At 34.6% G+C, this 20368-nt stretch overlaps 2 protein-coding genes across 2 annotated transcripts in view; one reads left to right on the forward strand and one right to left on the reverse strand.

Moving 5' to 3' along the window:
- The window catches only part of LOC149801545 (alpha-aminoadipic semialdehyde dehydrogenase-like), a 144645-nt gene extending 139244 nt beyond the window's left edge, over positions 1–5401 (forward strand). The window contains exon 19 of the mRNA XM_089955745.1: positions 3942–5401. Within this exon, the coding sequence (XP_089811871.1) occupies positions 3942–3996 (55 nt within the window). The 3' untranslated portion in view covers positions 3997–5401. The remainder of the gene's footprint in view (positions 1–3941) is intronic.
- Positions 5402–5640: 239 nt separating this feature from the next.
- LOC149801546 (uncharacterized) overlaps positions 5641–20368 on the reverse strand; it is an 84940-nt gene continuing 70212 nt past the window's right edge. Inside the window, exons 12-13 of the mRNA XM_089955744.1 lie at positions 11707–13036; positions 5641–6832 (exon numbers count right to left, since the gene is read on the reverse strand). Of these exons, the coding sequence (XP_089811870.1) occupies positions 6733–6832; positions 11707–13036 (1430 nt within the window). The 3' untranslated portion in view covers positions 5641–6732. The remainder of the gene's footprint in view (positions 6833–11706; positions 13037–20368) is intronic.

Genomic DNA, 20368 nt, shown 5'->3' on the forward strand with positions numbered 1-20368 from the left:
AAAAACGTAAAAAGTTTATTATCATTTTGGTGAAGAGACCGCACATGAGTAATACAAGACGATCGTGGCATGGCTCCTGAAATTTTATATGCATTTTTCTCTTGCACGAAAAAAGTTTTTTCTTCTCAAAAGTATGAAAAATAACGTGTAAAAAGCTTATTCTGGAATCACGTAGGGCTACGCCAATGCCACAAACTGCAATTTTATTTTCCTTATTGGCAGTAAAATATACCATCTGGCAATTTTTTTTTACTGACGACATAGTTAGCTGTTTAAATTTATATATAAACCCATTGGTTTGGAGTTGAGATATTCAGAGGCCCCTTGAAGGGAAGTTGCAAACTTGATATAAAATGCACTGAAATTTATCTATTGTTGCATAACAAATTCTTTGTCCATATTGACAAACCATCTAAACAGTGCATTGTTATATCATAATCCACTTATGTCGACATCGAGTATGAATACTGTATGTTGTGAGATATTCGCTTTTTTTTTGTTGTTGACATTTCTGGTAGCAGAGATCAACTGGATGAGGCATTATCTTGTAATCTATCTTTTGTCGGCTATTTGGCCGCTCGCTAGCAATTAATATATTTACATAGACTGACATTTGTATGTGGATGGTAAGTAAAATTCCTCTTCTCTTCACTCAGAATAAAATCCTTCAGAGCACTAAAATTTTCTGTACAAATCCTTGTCATCAGACCAAAACACCTGTGTCTCTATCATCCGTTGACCTTTGTTAAATTTCTGACGCATGCATGGAAGGCAGCATCACTCTGCTACCACAGATGTAAAAAAACAAAACAATAAAACACAAAAAAACATCTTACTTGTTGGTCTAATCGATAGGCAGGGAGGAACAGTAACTACAATCGACCAAACGATGGCCAGTTCCTTTTTTAAAAATGTACCCAGATAAAATAGTTTGCTGAAATTTCAAAGAAAACAGATTACCTTTGAAGCACCAACTGTTAAGAAAACATACAAAACAAATGGAAAAAAATCAGTCCACTCATGCAATAGAATTATTTGATGTAGCCACCACAATAAGAAACGGGCATTTGTATGGTTCTACAAAGCTGTCCTTAAGCAGTGACTTCAATAATGCATGCACCTTTCATCAAAGGAAGCAGACCTACAGTCCTCAATAAAAACAAAGAACTTTTCTTCAAAGGAAGTCAGTACCAAACTTAAATAAAAGCAATGTGCCGTGAAAGTTTCCTTTTTGCAGGGAAAAAGTTTATGCTTATGAACGCTACCAACGGCGGCTTAAAACACAACCTAACTTTTACCGACTTAGGACATACTGAAAAGTAAATGTGCTTCATCATTCGTTACGTAATTGTGATATGTTTATCCACTAAATTCAGACCTATATGACCTGTGTCAAAATTATTGAATATTTTAAATCTTTGTGCATATTTTCGATGGAAGGTATTGTGGATTCAGTGTATGTGATGAGATTTGTGGGCGAGTACATGGTGTTGATACTCTATTCAAAAATATACATTAGATATGTATATATAAACATTATACACATATATATGTACCAATCCATGGTTCTCTAAATAAAGTAAAATATATACGCCTTCTCTGTTTGCACTACAGGTGTATTTTCCATTTAATATGCATCAATTTAAGATAGTAACTGTGCCAATGAAGCACGTATTTTACCGCCTGCATTTATTAACCCTACCCCCCACCCCATTTTTTTGGGGTACATTAATCATTTTTGTTCAGCTAACTGACCTGGTTGCTTATAACATGGTTTGATTTATAACAGTCGGGTTCTACGGCTCCCAACTACCGTGTTATAGTGGGGTCACACTATATATATATATATATATATATATACACACACACACACACACACACACACACACATAAACAGAGAGTGAGAGAACTGTCTTGACAGACCACCCCATCTGCCAACAAAATGTGGTCTCTCATAACAGGTTTGTACAAGATGAGTTTTCAAGGTCAGAATTCAGTTTTTATTAAAATATTGCATTCCTTTCATCTTAGAATAATTTTACATAACAATAAAGATTTACATCTAAGATATTCCCATTTAAAGATTAGATGAACATTTATTAACATATGAACTGCAAGATTTACTAAAGTAATACTTCTTTATCCTGTCTGTAAATTATTACATCCATACACTTCCGAGTAGTTTCAGCTGAAGCATAAAAATTAGCCATGATGACAATCTGTGTATGAATTTTGGCGGTTTTCATCAGGCTTTGGGTAAATATTGAACATATATGTACCAATGAATGTCTTAAAAAAGGAGAATTAACCCATAAAGAAACAAAATAAATTTATTGAGAGAGAAAAGGCAAAGGCATAATTCACTGACAACAAAATAGATTAACTCGATAAACTAAGGGTGTAACCAGCTACACTACAGTGATATGATGACGGCTTGGTGCCTGGATTTTAATTGTAACATAAAGAAAGCAACAAGCAACATGTGCCTTTATGGTGACAACTGAATCTGGAAAATGATAATCACTTATTAAAGACAAAGACCTTATTCACCCCAGGCTTGATTGACTCCAATGACAAACAGTGCAAATTGATGCCTTTAATGAAGCCCATAAAGGTTTTTAATTATGACATTGGGGTTGTACAGTTTTTGCTCAAGATAAAGAAACAATATGAACTATTGAATTGACTAGATACATCCTTGATTGCTCCCTTTAAAAAAGTAATGTTTAATCATAATGGGGATTTACATAATTTTGCTATTGCAATGTGACATGTACTTAAGTCTAGTTTAGTCTGTAGCATATAACCTGCCACTTTTAGAAAACTGGTAACCAGATTAAATTTTCGTTTTGTTTAGAACAAACCCCATAATCAGTCACGTTTGCAAAGGATTTCACATAAAGATCAGAGTATTTATCTCTGTGATGTGATGCATTGTTTAGAACAATTCTCAGTGGTTGTGGTTACAAAGGACTGAACAGAGATTGATGTTTATGTTTTTGAGATGCAGCCATTCATAGCAGTGTTGAGTTGCTTAGTTTTGCCTACAAATTTGGTAACTCGTTGCATTCTGAAGGTGGTCACTCATGCATGACAATTGTGGTCATAAATGGCACAAAGGTCAATCAAAATATGTAAACTCGATAAATTCCTGAGTATTTAAAGACGATCCAGTTTCATGGTAAATAATGAGAGTATGTTTAGCATGTACAAAAGAAGAGATAGGACATGATTTTTAGGTTCAGTTTTTCCACTTCGGATGTTGCATTTTTTCAGATTGTAATTTTTGCAATTAAAAAAAAGGGGTGTATCAGGATTATTCATTTAAAAAAATGATCATAAATGATGACCATAAAACCATGTGCATAATTTTTATTACATCAGCCAATTGATTGGCATGGTTGATCAATTGTTATTTGCAAAAATGTTGTTAAAAATGGGGGAAAAAATAGAGAAATACATCATGAAATTTTAACACAAGATATCATCATATCCCCAGACTTGAGAGTTTAAGAAATGGTCCTGTATCCATACAAATTCTTAAAGTACGATTTATTTAATTTTCATGATGCAATAAGAAAATTTGAAATAAGTTGTTTCAATCAGTGCCGTGAAAAACAATTTTTTTTACAACTTTCTTCAGTTAATGAAATATTAGCTACAAGGTATGTTTGGTATAATGGACATTAAGACTGATATTCAGTATTGTTCAAAGAATATTATATTACAGTTTGCTTATGTTGAGTTACTTTGTATCAAGGGAATTAATCCTCATGTTGAGTTACTGTGTATCAAGGGAATTAATCCTCATGTTGAGTTATTTTGTATCAGGGGAACTAATCCTGATAAAGAGTAAAGGAATTATTTAAGAATCAGTCAATACTAAGCAAGAATAGATTAATTTGTTGCCTTGAACACAATTATTTATTTTTTCCTTTCAGTACAATCAATTACAGCAAAGAACTTCCACTGGCCCAAGGAATCAAGTTCGAGTAATAAAAAAAACTAAAAAGAAAACTGCAAACTGGGATTGATGGAGGATGGAGCCCTCGACTTGAAATCTTTACATTATTATTGATATAATTTGTGTGGTACGATTTTCAAACAAACTGCATGATTTTTGATGGATTTTGTATGAAGTGGGATCACTTATTGGTGGTATTCGGTATTGTTTATATAATGCCATTATAGATTTCTACATGTTTGTGAAGTTAAGATGAATTGTTTGCAAGAAGTCGGGCAACTTAACGTGCTGGTGCTAAAGTTATTGAGAACTGACCTTTTGGATTGGAAGAGAATGCTGTGCTGTTAATTGTCATACTGGTTTATTTAAACAATTCATCGTGAGTTACTGGATATGAAAACAAGTGAAAATTTCCTTAAAAGCGGAGTAAAAGTTGAAACTTGTACATGTCATATAGAAAACATTTTCTAGGTGAGGAACTGACTTTGACAAACTTTTTCTAAACTCTAAACTGCAGTTTGTTAAACATTTACATAAACCTGCATAATTAGACTCAGCATAGATTTAGTGGAATGTTTATTACTCAATTAATTGACTGAAATATGTCTTGCCCTGCAGAGACCAGTTTAGGATGACGTCATTGTGGATTATATTTCAGTGGATTTGCAAAATAACATAGAATTAACTATAGAATGCTATATATGATAATAAGACTAATTGTGATGCAGTAAAATGAATCCTTGTGGTTTCACTGCATCACAACACTGCTTTAAATTCCTGGAAAAAACTGTACAGCACACTTTACAGTGATGATGGATGTTACATGTTTATTCCAAATGCGTAATAAAATTTCTCAAGCTGAATCAAGTACAATTAATATAGTGTATTTAAAGACTCTCTCCTAGATCAAACTGACCATTAAGTGATATATACATGTGTTCTTTTAGTGCTTTAGGTCAATATGCTTTGAAGTAATGAAGTGCCAGTCAAGCTGAGAAAGAATGCTAGGATTTACATATGAGAGAACAAAGGCATGTAACTGACATTACCATTAAAACAGAAAGTCTAACCTCTTACTCACATATCCAAGGGTTTGAAATACACAGTAGACTTTTATACAAGGTATACATTACCACAGTTGTTGCCTCCATTCTAGAGAGGGCAGGGCACACCATCCTCATAAAGCAGGCTGGGTACAAGCTAGTACCGTAATTCAAAGGAAATAATGTTGGTATACATTTTTGAGACTAGAGAGTCTGGTATTTTTTTTTGAGACTAGAGAGTCTGGCATTTAACATATGATTAAATAAAGTGAAAATGATTTCAAGTGGCTGTTATAGTACAAATATTTTTTTTAATTACTAATTTCAAAATTTATGGTAATTTGCTTTCAAAATTAATTAGGTTTTTGAAAATAAACTCGAATTTGTCTCAGTATGTGGTTATTTTTTTGTGCATGTTTGCACAACATATATGTATATATAGTTTCGAAATATGTGTGAATGTAAGACACTTCAGAAGTATCTTTTGTGTACATAAATATATTTTGAAGATATTCAGATATTCTTGAATCTGGGCATTTTTGAGAAATCTCATTGTTCTTTGTAGTGTTTGTGTTAGTCAGAAATAAGTTTTGAGTAAAAGGTTAATATAAAAAAACGCCTTATTTTTCTTCATTCCAATTTTACTTTTTATGTCATGCTAGCATACTCTTAGTTAGCTTAAGACATTCCAATGTTCTGTAGTGTTACGACTTAAATTATGTAACTAAGAAGCAAAACTATGTAACAAAGAAGTAAAATTCAACAAATAATATATTTTCCTAAATACAATGTGAAAATTCAATTCCAATAATCCTAAACATCCTATCAAAAGGACAAAAGTATAGAATGTTCTGAACAAATTCCAAGTCTTGATGTAATTCAAAATATCTTGTATAAATTCACAAAAATCTCCAATAAATGTGTTAATCCAGTAAATGAGCAGTAACTCCAATGAATGATCATAATTCCTCAAGAATTATATCTGAACACATCCTGTTTATATACAAACTGTCACATTTTCTATGATGCAATAGAATGCCCTGGAATTCCTTAGATGCGAGTCATTTTAAATGGAAAATTCCCTCAAATTGTCAACAAGTTTGCTTCTAGAACATTCTAAATTCAAAAAGCTGTGAACATGTTTAAAAATTTTCATGATTTCAAAGTACAATCTACAATCATGGACAAAAGTTAAGCACACAATATAGATATATATAACAATACACTGTTGGTACATTAAATATGGACATAAAAAGGACTCTGCATTATCAGAGAAAAATATATGATGTTCTGTTTTGTCAAAGACTAATAAATAAAATAACCATAAACCACTATTTTATCAAGGTCCCCTTTTGTGCTACCTGCTTAACTGACTTCTTTTGATGAAAAGAGATGCTCCGATTTGTGACAGCTTTTCCAACATTTTTTAAAATCTAGTCACACTATCACAATTTCCTTACCACATTTTTTCACTTGGATGGATTCAAGTTTTTCCATGCCATATGGTATAGTGTCCATTATTTTTTTACCAAATTGTCTGTATTATTACTATTACAAAATGTTATGGTCTTACTAAAATTAGAAGCAAAGTACATATCCACCAGCCTTTCTGCACAGAAATTATCCATACCTAATATTTTCTAATTAACAATTTTAAGAGAAAAAGCCAATATATTGATAATTAATTGTTAAATGAAATGAGCTACATGCTTAAGCTAGATTGACTTATTTAAAATACGAAGTAATACTCCTTGTTTGGTTTTGATGATTGCCTTTCTTCTTTTTTGATGATGATTGACTTGAACTGGCAGATCCAGGTGAGAACCTGGAAGAGAAAAATGATATCTTACATCCAAAGCAAGAAATGTACCTTTTCACCATGATGGGTCTATTCTATTCACTGATTTTATACCAGAGTTTGTCATGTGAAATGACTTTGAGATAGCTAGTCAAACTGATATACCAACCTGGTTCAAAATCCATTGTTTTTTACCCCATCTATTTAATCTAAAATAACTAAGGCTGTAATGTTTACCCAGGTATATTGTTTGGTTTAATGCCTCCATATTTTCACAAATTCAGGAATTGTATATGTGAACATGGATGTGGCTGTCATTAATACAGAAAGCAGAGATACCAGGGTTTTATCTAAGTGGGGGAGCAACGGCCAAAGTTCAATATTTACCCAACACTTCAATATCCATCTCTCTTTTTCCTGCTCAATTCTGTTGTAGCTCTACTGAAACCAAATTTTTTAAAGATGTCATCTCTTGTTTGTATAAGCATTAATCTGTTGATTTTGAGCTTAATTCTGTGCCTTATCTGTATATCAGTACTGTTCTATGATGAGAACCCCATTTCAGTGCCTGCTTTTTGAATCGACATACACATAGCTAGTTAAGCCTGCTGGAGCAAGTTGGGAAATGGTTCTTTATGATTGTTATGTACAATTTTCCACAGCTCTCATTCATTCATTCATTCATTCATATATATATATATAATCTATCTATATAGTCTTCTGGATACTTATGCTCCAAATTAATATTTTTTTCATTAGCATAAGCTCTGTCGAAGTTCAGTGTTTCCCTTTACTCTCACTTGTACTTCAGAGACCCCCAAATTAATCAATTGACTCCTGCACCCAACTTTTGATGTCAAAGTTTGTTTTTTACTCCATCTGAGCCCCAGTTCTGGCACCAAGGGGATTTTTAACTCTCAATCTTTCACTCTTGGGTAAATTTCAAAATACTGCTGAAATGAGGGGTTGACCTGCATCTTGTATATTTTTGTCCATCCAGCATGGACATTTGACTTGCATACAAAATTATTTTCATGTTCAAAATCACTCACATCTATCTCCACTAACACTTTCCCAGCTTCAATAATCTGATCAGTTCATAACTTGAAAAATCATTGTTATTGATAGTATTTGCTGAATGAAATCATCTGATGATGAACCACTTTGGCAATCAGCCATTTTGGGTGATCTATGTAGCCTGTATTTTAAACATGCATTTGTAAAACTTTCTTGATGCAAAGGTTGAAACTATGAGAGAATGCTTGTTCTCTGGCCCAATATGCCAGTCAAATTTAGTTATCTAAACTATTCATGTCAAGCCAAAGAACCCTGATGTGTAAACATTGCCTACCTGAAAAAAGATGTCGCCATGAAGCTCTATGATACATCTACTGGTGGCATAAGTTGTGTTGTGTTGTGACAAGCACTTTAAGGGTTAACAGGCACATACAAATTATATACAGTGCAGAGTACATGTGTGACCTATAAACTAATTTGCTGGAGTTGTCATGCATCACTGCACTCAATGTGAGTGAATTCGTACCAAGTTTTGCATGATTTCCATGCCCTGGCAGCATCTCTGAGGAACTACCCATTTAAATTTAGTTGTATATTTCTACATCTCTGCTTATGAGGATTGTTTTGTAGTTTCTATTAATTTCGTAAAGTATGCAGCTATGATTTTCACATTAAATGTATCATAATTTGGAGAAAAAATGTTCAGGATTATCTATAGCTCAGATTAGACATCAGGTTTATTTACCAATAATGCTGATAATAAATTCTTTTGACTACTGTATTTACCTTTAAACAACAAGTTTGTTTAAAAAAAACTTTCACTAGTAATATTCTCATTTAAAGAAATACCATTTGAAGTTTGCAAGTCACTGCAAAGCTTCTAGGTCATTGTAAATGATAAAACGATCATCCCGTACTCATGTCCAGGCAGTAAATCTGGTTCCTTTATTAATCATAAACAAATATTTAAGATTAGGAAACAATATCATGACTTAAGGACTAAAGCTGTCAAACTTATTCATTCACCAAACATTTACAAACTGAATCCTGTCATAATAAGAGGTAAAAGACACGCATCAAATGAGAGGTGCAGCAAGTACATTTGCATGCTGCTAGCTGTTCTTTAGGTCTAATTGGTAGATCTAGGTCTAATTGGTAGATCTAGGTCTAATTGGTAGATCTAATGAGTAGACACGGAAAAAGAATTTCAAACATTTCAGCAATCAGCATTGTTTCAGTAATTATAAACTGTGTTAGACATTTTAGTTTGCAGCCTTAATAATAATGGCTGGAACCATATCATTTTCATTAACAATGTTTTCCATATACTTTTTAATCTTGTAAGTATAAGACACTACAATTCTAACATTTTCACAAAGATCTTTTATGACAGTTATATTTCTGTACTAATACACATATATTTAATAATACCTACCACTGACTGTCAGCTTTGTAAAGTTTGTTGCTTTCTGTTTAACACAGACCTGCCAAGATGCCAAAGGATAAAAACCAGGATTTGCAGAAAAAAGCCAGGATCACTGTTTGTGACCATATATTAACAGCAACTTTACAAAGGAATTTACATTTCTTATGCTATATACTTAATGTAAAAACCTATACTACAGTCATACTGTGAAAATAATTTTTCCTTTTTCATCTTTTATGCTGATGTTTAGGTTAATTCAATTAACATATTAAATATCAGCATCAAAGATGAAAATGGAAACATGATCAATTTTCACTGTACAACTTTGGCATATTGCTCGCATAATTTCTTCATCATTTTTGCTTTTTTGAAGGGAGTGCAACCATCATGAATATAATGCTAACAAATTTTGTCATTTAAAAAAAATCGGGGTTTTGGGTAAGAAATCAGACAATCAGAATTTTTTGATTTGTAATAATAATCTGGGATAATCCAGAGTAAATCGGGATAAGTGGCAGGTCTGTTTACTATTTAAATAGTTTAGCTGTCTATAAGGAAACAATATCTTAGTTTTCCTGATATACAATACAAAGTAATTTTAGCCATTTATCCGATTTCTGTCAGGTCAGTTAGAATTGCACTGGCAGTGTTTTATCTACAAATGGTTTCATGTAAGTCATTTGACTCATCAAGGCAACAAACCGAGTCAAAATCCAAACTTATTCAAGCTGATGATCAGATTTCAGTAGTTTTTAAAATAATTATATTGTTTAAATACACAACAAAATTATTAGTTATATAGTGTGACTAAAGCCAATAAGGCAATTCCCTTGCCAGAAGCATCTGAACATCATGTGTTAAAATCTTGTTGATGTTTCATGTCATCAGAACTAATCTAAGCATATTTGCCAAGGCGTTTATTGTTGGCTATGTCAGTGTATTCATCTACCACTCCAGTCACCAATGTCAAATTTTGCAGGTCATGTATAAGACTATCCTCAACACCATTTGATAGGCTTTCTAGTAACTCTGAACAGGTAGTAGCCAAGTCATACTGAATGGCTGAATTCTTCAAAATGCCAGTAGAATCAATTTCTTCAGCTTTTAAGTTGTGTACTAAGACAAGAAGAGATTTGTATTTTGAAAAAGGGATGTCTTTTGCACACAACTAATGTACACACTTAAGTAGCACTTTCACTGCTATGTCTTGTTTGGAAGAATGTTTTTGTAAAACTGCATTAAAATTTGCCTAGTGTTGTGGCCCTTCAATCAGCAGTGTGTTCTGGCAACCCAGAATGCCTTGTCAATGTACTATTCTCAAAGTTATTGTTTTTGCGCATCTGGACATGGATTTTTTTAAGCCTCTGTATGTGTGTGTGTATATATATATATATATATATATATATATATATATATATATATATATATATATATATATATGGCAAAACATAAAGCATCTTCACTTTAACATTCTTCACTTAACTTTTCAAAAACAGCCTGCTGTATTTGTTCAACCACTGCTGCACAAAATTACGTTTTATCTCATGGATGATGAAGGCTCCACTGTTTCGATAACAATACTATTATCATTGGTCAGTTGTAAACATGGTCCAAAAGATAATTTTGTTTGTTTCGGATCAATTTTATTTTTTGTGTGCCTTGGATGCCATTTTCAGTTGAACACTGACAGAATCTTGGAACAATGCAAGGCATAAAATTGAACGCAAGGAAATTGTTGCTTCACTGCGTGACAAGGGTGCACATAAAATAATAGTTTCTCATGAGAATCACTTTAAAATCATGGGTTTATTTTCCGTCTCTTTGGTGTGGTAATTATGTGGTTCCAATATCCTGTTGGTACAAATGATGTGACAGTTACAGGTCACATGAAGTCAGGTCCAGACTCCACACTCAGCTGTAACCCTACATGTAGAACCTGATGTGCACATATTTTCCCCGTTTCGGAGAGTTGTAATCTAGTCATTAAAGTACTCAGACCAAACATTTGTTTTGTGTTGATCAGCAAAACATAACATTGGGGTGGGTCAATTTACATCCCGGCGACGATTTTTGTGCATCAAATTGGAAATGTCTGCGTATTTGACACATGATGCATGGGTAGATAAAACACTGCATTAGTATCTCTTTTTCAGTCGTACGTTATATTGTAATGTATACAAGGATAGGAGAAGAGGAGGCAGGTTAAGCTCGGTGCCACAGAAACCGTTAAATACATGAATGAGTAAGCATTAAATATGTATGCAGTGGTCTTCTCTTATATGGACTTGTATGAAAGGCCACTACTTGACAGAAGGACACAATATCCTATACCAAGGTTGTGCATATTTACCATTTTGTCCTCATTTTTAAGGCCACACATTTTATTTGCCCATCTTTTGACTGCAGACAAGGTGGCTTTATACATGAAAATTGGGGACCATTGTGCATGCTATATTACCTCTTTAAGTTAGCCTTTTCATTCTGCCTTTGTTCCTGGAGTATCTGTGATATTGTGCCTTTGCTGAGACAGGTGTCCACATGGGAATTGAAAGCATCCAGGGCTTGGTCCCTTTGTTCCATGTAACAGACAGGGCAGATAAGACCCATTATCTCCTCTTGTCTGTCTGAAAGGACACTCCCCCCAACTGTGTCATCCTCAAGACCTCTAGACAGAATAAAAGGTTCAGTTTGTTTACTTCCACTTTGAACTGTTTCATGTGTACTGCTCTGTCTTCTATTGGAATCCAAGTCATGAGATTGACTTTCATTGCAAATTTGGTTAGAATTTTCCTCAGTTCTGTAAACGTAAGCTTTATGAACACTTTGTCTTCTTTCTTTTGAATGATCTAGAGTTTGAGAACCAGTCCGATTTTCAATGTGACCTTGACCTTTAAGACAGACATCAATATGAAGGTTCATTTTCTCTTCATTAGCGCAACTGATATTTTTATTGCAAACTGGACACAAAAATGTCACCAAACCTGCCTGAAAAGTGGATGACTCACTGTTAAAAGTGTTTTTCACATTTTCAGCAGCAGTTTTATGAATTTCATTTCTAGATTGTTTAAAGCTGTCCGAAATGTCTGAATCTAAGCATATTAGATTCATCTCTTCCAAGTCACTTAATTTAAAATAATTATTTCCATTGTTAAAGCTAGAATCTCTTCTTGAAGAATTTCTTTGTTCACTTAAATATTTGGCACTGATAAATGAATCAAGTGGACCCTTACTACTCTTCAAAGGGCTCCCACATTTTCCCACAGCTCTATCGTCCTTATTGTCTGTTTCTTTCATCACACAATTGTCTTTGCTTATAAACACTGCTGACTGCTTGTTCTCATAATGAGTACTGTGTACAGTAGCCTCTACATGGACAACAGCCACAGTATCCACATCTGGAACAGCAGCCTGCTGATCCTTGTCTTGAATAGTGGCATCTACAACTCGTGGATCTTCTTTTTCTGTTCCGTCCTGAGACTGCATACAAGTTCCAATGGATTGCAAGCCCTCATCTTTTATAATGTGGCATTTGTCGATATCGCGCTTAGTAACTTCTGAATCCACATCTGGCTTAGAAACAAGTAGATCCACTTCTTTATTAGCAGACTGTATGTCCACACCCTGCTCAATAACCTGCGGATCCATATTTTGCCCAATAGCTTGCAAATCAAAATTACTTAGTTCTGCTTTCTGCTTCTGTGGCTTTTGTTGGATGAAACCTGTTATTGTGTTCTGTCGCTTCTCTCTTTTACACAAGCTTTCATGAAGAAGACTGGATATACGGACACCTGTAATATTTATAACAATGGAGAAAAAAATTGTGCTTTAAATAGAATAATAATTTTTATGTTAATTCTGTGCCAAAGAAAAAACATGCAAACAAATTTGAGTTTTTAGTTTTGGTTTGGTGTTTTATGGCACATCAACACGTGACGGTTATTTAGTGCCTAGGCAATTGCAATAAAGTGGCTTGCTGAGGGGACACACCATGGTAGCCAACCATAGGAAGATTAGGTTGTAAATTGTAATGTAATCAAAGGTTTATTTATTTTATCACTTGCATAACAAGAAAATGTTATATAAAAAAACAAGCTTAAGTCAGGTATGACTTTGCTGATGTTTTTTTCACCCAGCTCTAAATAGAGGCACCTACCCTTCATGTAAACTCCATGTTAGTATTTTGGAAGTTACTATCACTACTTTTTTCCCCAAAACGTTGGATAATTTACATGATAAACTTAATAAAACAAAGTTCTGGCTCGGAAGAGGATATTCAAGCTAATACAATGTTAGAATCTGGGCTAAGCTTATCCAGACATGAAAAGACAGAAGATCATGACAGCGAATAAACAGCTCAATGGCCTGGTCGTTAAATGGTACAGCAAAGCAGATCTTAAGAGGATTGATGTCTCTTGACCTCATACAGCAGAGTATTAAAGGTTGCTGCAGAATCTGGATTGACCAATGTTAAGGCTTCTAATCACCAGTTGGCCAAATTTCTTGAAGAAATAACAATGTATTCAAGACAAAAGAGATAAAGATACTGTTGTCATTCAAGAGTTGGAAAAGAAACTGCTCACAATATTTCACTGCTACCACCCTCACGATATTTTTTCACACCGATTAAATTACTTTTGTATACATTTCTGACCAAAAAATTTGACTATACAGGAGAAAAAAGGACAAAGGATTCCATAACTTCAGTTCTGTGCAAGCATGTCTGGGAAAAAGCTGAAATCTCTAGTGACTGGCAAGTCAATAAAGCTGAGGTGCATCAGCAAGAACAAAACATGTCTTGTCATGTACTCCTTCAACTTTAAAAGTTTGGTAATAAGTGCCATTTCTGAAGAGTGGCTTAAAACAAATGAAGTAAGGCAAAACATTTCCTTTTGATGATAATGCCCCATCTTTACTTTAAGTAACAAAACATGAAACATTTTTCCCATCAAACACAATATCTGTGGGATATGTTCAGTCTGTTGAACTGGAATGGAAAAAACTTCAAAGTGTGGATGAGATCTTTCTTATTGTCCATCTTTTCTCTGACTTAGTTAAAGCTTAATATCACATGAACATTCGTGTGTACCAACATCACTGTTACTTCTCTTTATAATGGTGGGCAGTTGCCAGTTTCCTACATGTTATTAAAATTGTATCAGGTGTTTCAGAAGTTTGTTACTGGATATCATATATGCCAACCACATGGAAGGTATAAGCATAATTTTTGCTATCATAAATGGCAAAAAAGCTTAATTTATAGTAAAAAGTGTAATCTATATATTACATGCCAGAATTACATGTACAAAAAAATAAACATTTATTGTTGCTACTAACCTGGTTCTGCAGCTGGTCACAATTCTTGTCACAAAGGGCAAAATCCATATGGATTAGAACCACAATAAAAACAAAATATACTGATAAATTATTTATATTCAGCACTTACTTTAGTCTGCATGTGTAACTTTTGCTGAATGATCATTTGGAATTCTGATCATGTGATCAGAGTGCTGTAGTACATTACTCATATTCTTCCTTTAAAGCGTATAAAATAGTGTTGATTTATCCTGTTTTTAAAAAAATCTGACTTGTTTTGAAGTTCGAAAAAAAAACCAAACACAATCTGCTCTAACATTTCCCATCATATATAACATCCACAACTCATACCGTAAAGCATTTCACACAACATCTGGTGCCATCTTGTTTTAAAGTATAGACTGGTCCACTATCTAACTAGCTTATCAATATAATGAATCTGTTAGGAAAATTTCATATTTGAAGTAACCCATCTGTTTTCTTGGAAATGGGTCATAAACAGTTGCTTGAAATAGCAAATAAGGAAAGTACTCTTATGCTCTTCTTACATGGCAGTCACCTTTTTAAGAATATTCTCAAACATATGAGTGGAATTAATAAGATAATAATAAAAATGACAACATACCCCCACTTTTTATTGCTTTATTATTATAATTTTTAATGTTCCAAAAATGTGTAATCCATATATACAGGCAGCATAATTCATAATTTGGTAATGATTAAGCCAAAAGCGTAATGATTGCCATGTATGGGATATTATTATAAACTCCTTTTTCTTCTTTGTTAACTTTACATTGTCAGAATCATTCAGTATTCTGCGATACTGAAAACATTGATATTACATGCACGTTCTCGACTTGTGTACGTAAAAATAGTATAATGTTTTACAAACTACTCTGCAGTATCTATCTGAACCTCTGGCCATGTGATGTCAGGGTACAGATAGCATTTGTGGCAGGTGTCTTCTCCACTTCATTTGTACGGGCCTAAGATTTGCTAGGTATGTTAAGTGGACCTGTGGCTTCCACAAATTTCCAGGTTTCAGGAAAACGTATGCCTTTTTCATCTTCATTCTTGCAGTTCCACTTATGGCAATCACCGAGTACAAGAAATATATTACCATGCAATTAACATGAGACTTTCTCTGTGCAGGACAATCAAGTGTGTCCATTTTTTTGTCCACATTTGGGACAGGCTGATTTCCTCTTACAGCTATTAGAGATTCCTTTGCAGGAATCAACTTGCAGTGAGACTTTCTGAGATGTGAGATTAATGAGCATCTCAGTATCAGTGAGATCAATGAGCATCTCAGTATCAGTGTTGCCATCCAAATCTCATGATTGTACAACACCTCTTGATGAGATGAAAGATTTGTCAAGAAATGCCTTACTGGGCATCTTGACAAATTGCTAAGTGAAGTAGACTGTCAGTGAGCTTGGCACCTACACTTTACAAACAGCTGGCTGAGCTAAGTTCTTAAATTAATTAGCTCTCCAGCCAAGCTTTGAATAGCATTAGCTACAATGAAACGTCATAGCATTGTTAGTGTTGATTTTCATCATTGGATTCACTGATGAGAAAGCATAACCAGTTTCCCTGCCTTGGAACAGTTTTCTCTTGTGAGCCAATGGTTGAATTATTCCTAATTTGTTTGAGAACAGGTCTCTTGGTATTGATGTTTGGGTGTGTTTTTACATGCAGGCACATAAACATATTCAATATTTGGAACGTATTTGGAATACCACTAGAATTCAGTTGGAACTTCATACATTCAGACTGGAGATAGAAATTTTAGGACTATTTAGGATTTAATTCACATTACTGTAAGTTCGTTTTAAATTTTCACTGTTTATTCAAGGGAAATAAATTATTTGTTGAATTTTCCAATTTTTTTGGTGGTGTTTGCTCTTTTCTGTTATTTAATTTAAAATCACAGAGTCCTGACACTATGAATGACCTATCTGATAGGAAAGATTTGACAATGAACATAATGTGCTGCAAGCCTCATTTTTGCAAGACAATTTAATTGCAGGTGCACACTATAAAAACAATTTAGCCCAGTTTGATCTATTTATATAACATCTGCAGTGACAGTGATAAGATGAAGATTATGTTAGGTTCAAATCTACCACTGTCTACAATTTACCCACATACAAACTTCTTCTAAACAATAATGTTCAATTTGTCTGATAATTATTTTCAGCAAACCTTCTTTCTTTTAAATATAGTATTTAATATACCACCACATGTATGCTGCTTCCAGAGGTCACAGACCAATTGCTGCCTATGACCTGAAGTCAAAATTTTACTTTCCTGATAATTATTCATAATTAAAAGTATCCCATTCACAAGCCAAGTGGAGTCAATGACAAATGCAACCAGTTGCATATAACTGGCTGCTTTTGCAGCAAAAATCCATAGGCACCACTCTTTATTCCTATCATAACATTGGCATTGTCTGCGGTGAATGCAATGCAATTCTTCAATGGAATGCCTTTTTCCTCAAATTTGTCAAATAATTTTTCTGATGTTTTCCTCTGTTCCCTTTTCTGTACACTCCAATAATGTTAGAAGTTTTGTTCTTGTATTTCCATTTTCACTATAGCAAACAGAAAGTGGGTATAACTTGTCTCCTCTGTCATTGCAAACATCTGTAGCAATGCTAAATGGCCCATTTTTCACTGTCTGAACTAAAGTTTCTGTAGAAGCTGCTGCCAGTTCCTTAACAATATGTTTTTGTTCGTCCACACTGATGTTTTTTTTATTTACTATACACCTTAGGCAAGCAGATGTAGTTTTTAGGAGAGAGCTGATAAATCGAGATTGTTAAAGTACATTTTCAGGTTTATGGCTAAATAATAATAATAATAATAATTATTATCATAATAATGAAGTCTTAGTATTTTTATTATCTGCAGATGTATTGATTCACTTGTCGTTTATTTAACTGTACCTGATTTTACCGATCTGTTAGTGTATCCTAATTTTGCTAAAGATAATCATAATTTTAATGCTGGCACTCAAATTGCAATTTGCAGCACACAATTAAGGCCATAAAAATAAATGGTAAGATTAAAAACTTACTTTTGTGACTGGAGATGTCGACAACAATCATTGCGCCCACCACTGGCAACAGTGAAACATTAATAATGCGTCTTGCAAAATGCTGTATGTTTATCACTTCCACGAGTCAGGCATGGAAATTCCAGGCTATAAGAAGCTTGGAAAGAAGTTTTATATTTTTTGGACTTTCCAGCTTTTTCCGAATCTCCCTTTCTTTTAGAAATTGTAGAAGAGATCACCAAACATATGGATTCAAGTTTGCATGCTTTTCAAAGAACTTCTGTGCACTTCCAGTCTTATACGATGGGGAATTTCCAAAACATTTTTCGTTAAACAAAACAAATTTTTCCCTGATGGTTCTTTTGGACAAATTTTTTTCTGGGAGAAAAAATAATAATGCTGGAGTGCAGGAGGTGCAGTTGAATTTAGGGAGTCTACCACAAAAAACAGGTGGGTTGGCATGTCTGCAAAAGGTGTTCAATACAGTGATTGCCATTAAGAAATGGAAGTAAATTTTGGAACCCACTCCTCCTCCTTCACATATTTCAGTTTTCACATGGTCTGAGATACCAAGCAGTCCCTTTCAGAGTTAAAGAAGTTCCAAGTTAAATAATTTACTGATTATTAAAGGAAAGGTTTCCATGACATTTGCATCACTGTACCCAAGGTGGAGAGAGAGCCACCCATAATAAAACCAGAATGCAGCCTACTATTGCATACAATTTACACATATGTAGGATTCATCTACACACAAAAAAAATTCAGTATTTTTAGCCAGTGACCATCACTGTTTTATTTAACATAAAAAACACATCAACTGGTTCTGTATTTCATAAAATGATTGGTTTCCTGTGACCATGTGATGCACTAAAGAGGGGTGATGTAAATGTCCTGACGTTAGTAAAATAAGAAACCCACACCATGTTCCCACGCATGCTTTCAAAGTGGAGGATCTTGATGCTCTCTACAACTTTAGTGCTGTACTCTTTATCACACATGGCACCCCTGATATGAGTCAGGCATGAAGAAGGCACTTGTCAGGACATGGATGAAAAACTGGGGACTTCAAGTGCTGGTGTTAACATAGGGGTTGTTGTTATCTTCCTAGGAATGTCTATCATGACAATGAGTAGATCACTGAAGCAGAGTTAGCCCCCAATGGAACAGCAATCTGATTAAAATCAGATCTCCACTGTTCTATGTGAAGATCTGACAACGACCGCTTAGGGGTCCTGTTCTCATGACCTATGTTATTACCAGAATCATTAATTTTATCAGCCAGTCAGATTAAGTCTTATATCTTTGCATTTGGGAGACTGAGCAGTATAGGTGAAGAACATCAATGTGTGCAGAATGTTTTGATTCACTTCCAGATTTTTGAAAGTTGCCTTTCTATTGGCCAATTCAAGGGTCACCGTAACATTACCTATAACTGGTTGCTGTCAGATCTTCGCATAGGACAGTGGACTGAATGGAATAGACCAATCAGAACTAAAGCCTTGACTCTGTGCTGGCTTCAAAGTAGGTGAGGAAGGTCACTCATTCATCTAGATACGGGAGAGTTTTATAAATGCTGCCCTGAAATTGTACTCTGTCTATTACACTCTCAGGCTGGAGTGTAGTGGCAAACTGAGGTTGTTCCCTTCATCAACTGAAGGATTATCTTTGTCCTGTACACCTTCCATGTTTGCATACATTTTATATGAAGACAACTATGCTGAATCATCCCTGTGAGTGGTGTGGTACTTGCCAACCGGGCAAGTAAAAAAAGGCTGGGCTCATCATATCTAAAAAAAGAATGAGGCTCAGACAACAAATTTTGAGTCATTGTGCGAGCTGGCTGGGTCAGACAGCTGTACAGCCAGCATGGTCTAAGAAGTTAGTAAGAAGCAACATGTCAGGATGGATGATCCGGACAGTTGGAAAACTAACTATTCATCCTAGACAGAACTGTTGACTGGATTGCAATATCTCAAGTCTGATATCCTTGATTTTCAGTCAACAATATGGTCTGATGGCTGGATGAACCAGTCAGCAATTGGGATGGTACATGATGGCAGGTGCAGATCTTGCAATCCCATGCATCTAGTCTCATGGGCACTAAGGCCATGCAAGAATATGTGGGGGACTTGCATTCAGTGGGATGCCAAAAGAGTGGAATATCTTCCACTGTATATTCAAACTTCCCTGTACATGTCCTTGTACATTGATGAGTCAACAGCCTCCACATGAAATCTATCTCAAACATAGCTTGTTGGGTCAGATAACACATTTTAATGTGATGCCAACAGCAAGTGGGTGTGGTCTGGTGTAACATGATCTAAAGTGAGGTGTTAGTAGCCATCAACATAGTCGGGGGAATCTTCATGTGGGAGTTAGAATCCACCTAGATGCCCATTATGGACTCAGAGTGAGGAAACAGGCTCAGTATGTCCATATCTGAAGACTGGGTCCTTGATCTTTTCTTATTGTCTTTGAGCTCCATCTGTAAAATGTTAGACCAAACTCTCTTAGACATTGTAATGCAGATACTGCACAGGTTCAATGAAGAGCACTGCATGCACACAATGTAAGTCTCGAAGTGTCCTTGCAAACTTTGCAATACTACACCTTTTGCATTTCAAGGTCATTTTTCACATGAAATGAAAACAAAATACCCAAAATGCAATAAATAGACAAAACTACACGTGTTTTGTTCCATGTGGGCAGATAAAATAAGACTGATTCAGTGTAGGAATGCTGAG

This window comes from Sinohyriopsis cumingii, chromosome 4 (genome assembly GCF_028554795.1).
Source record: "Sinohyriopsis cumingii isolate HCF-2022 chromosome 4, ASM2855479v2, whole genome shotgun sequence".
Taxonomy (NCBI): Eukaryota; Metazoa; Mollusca; class Bivalvia; order Unionida; family Unionidae; genus Sinohyriopsis; species Sinohyriopsis cumingii.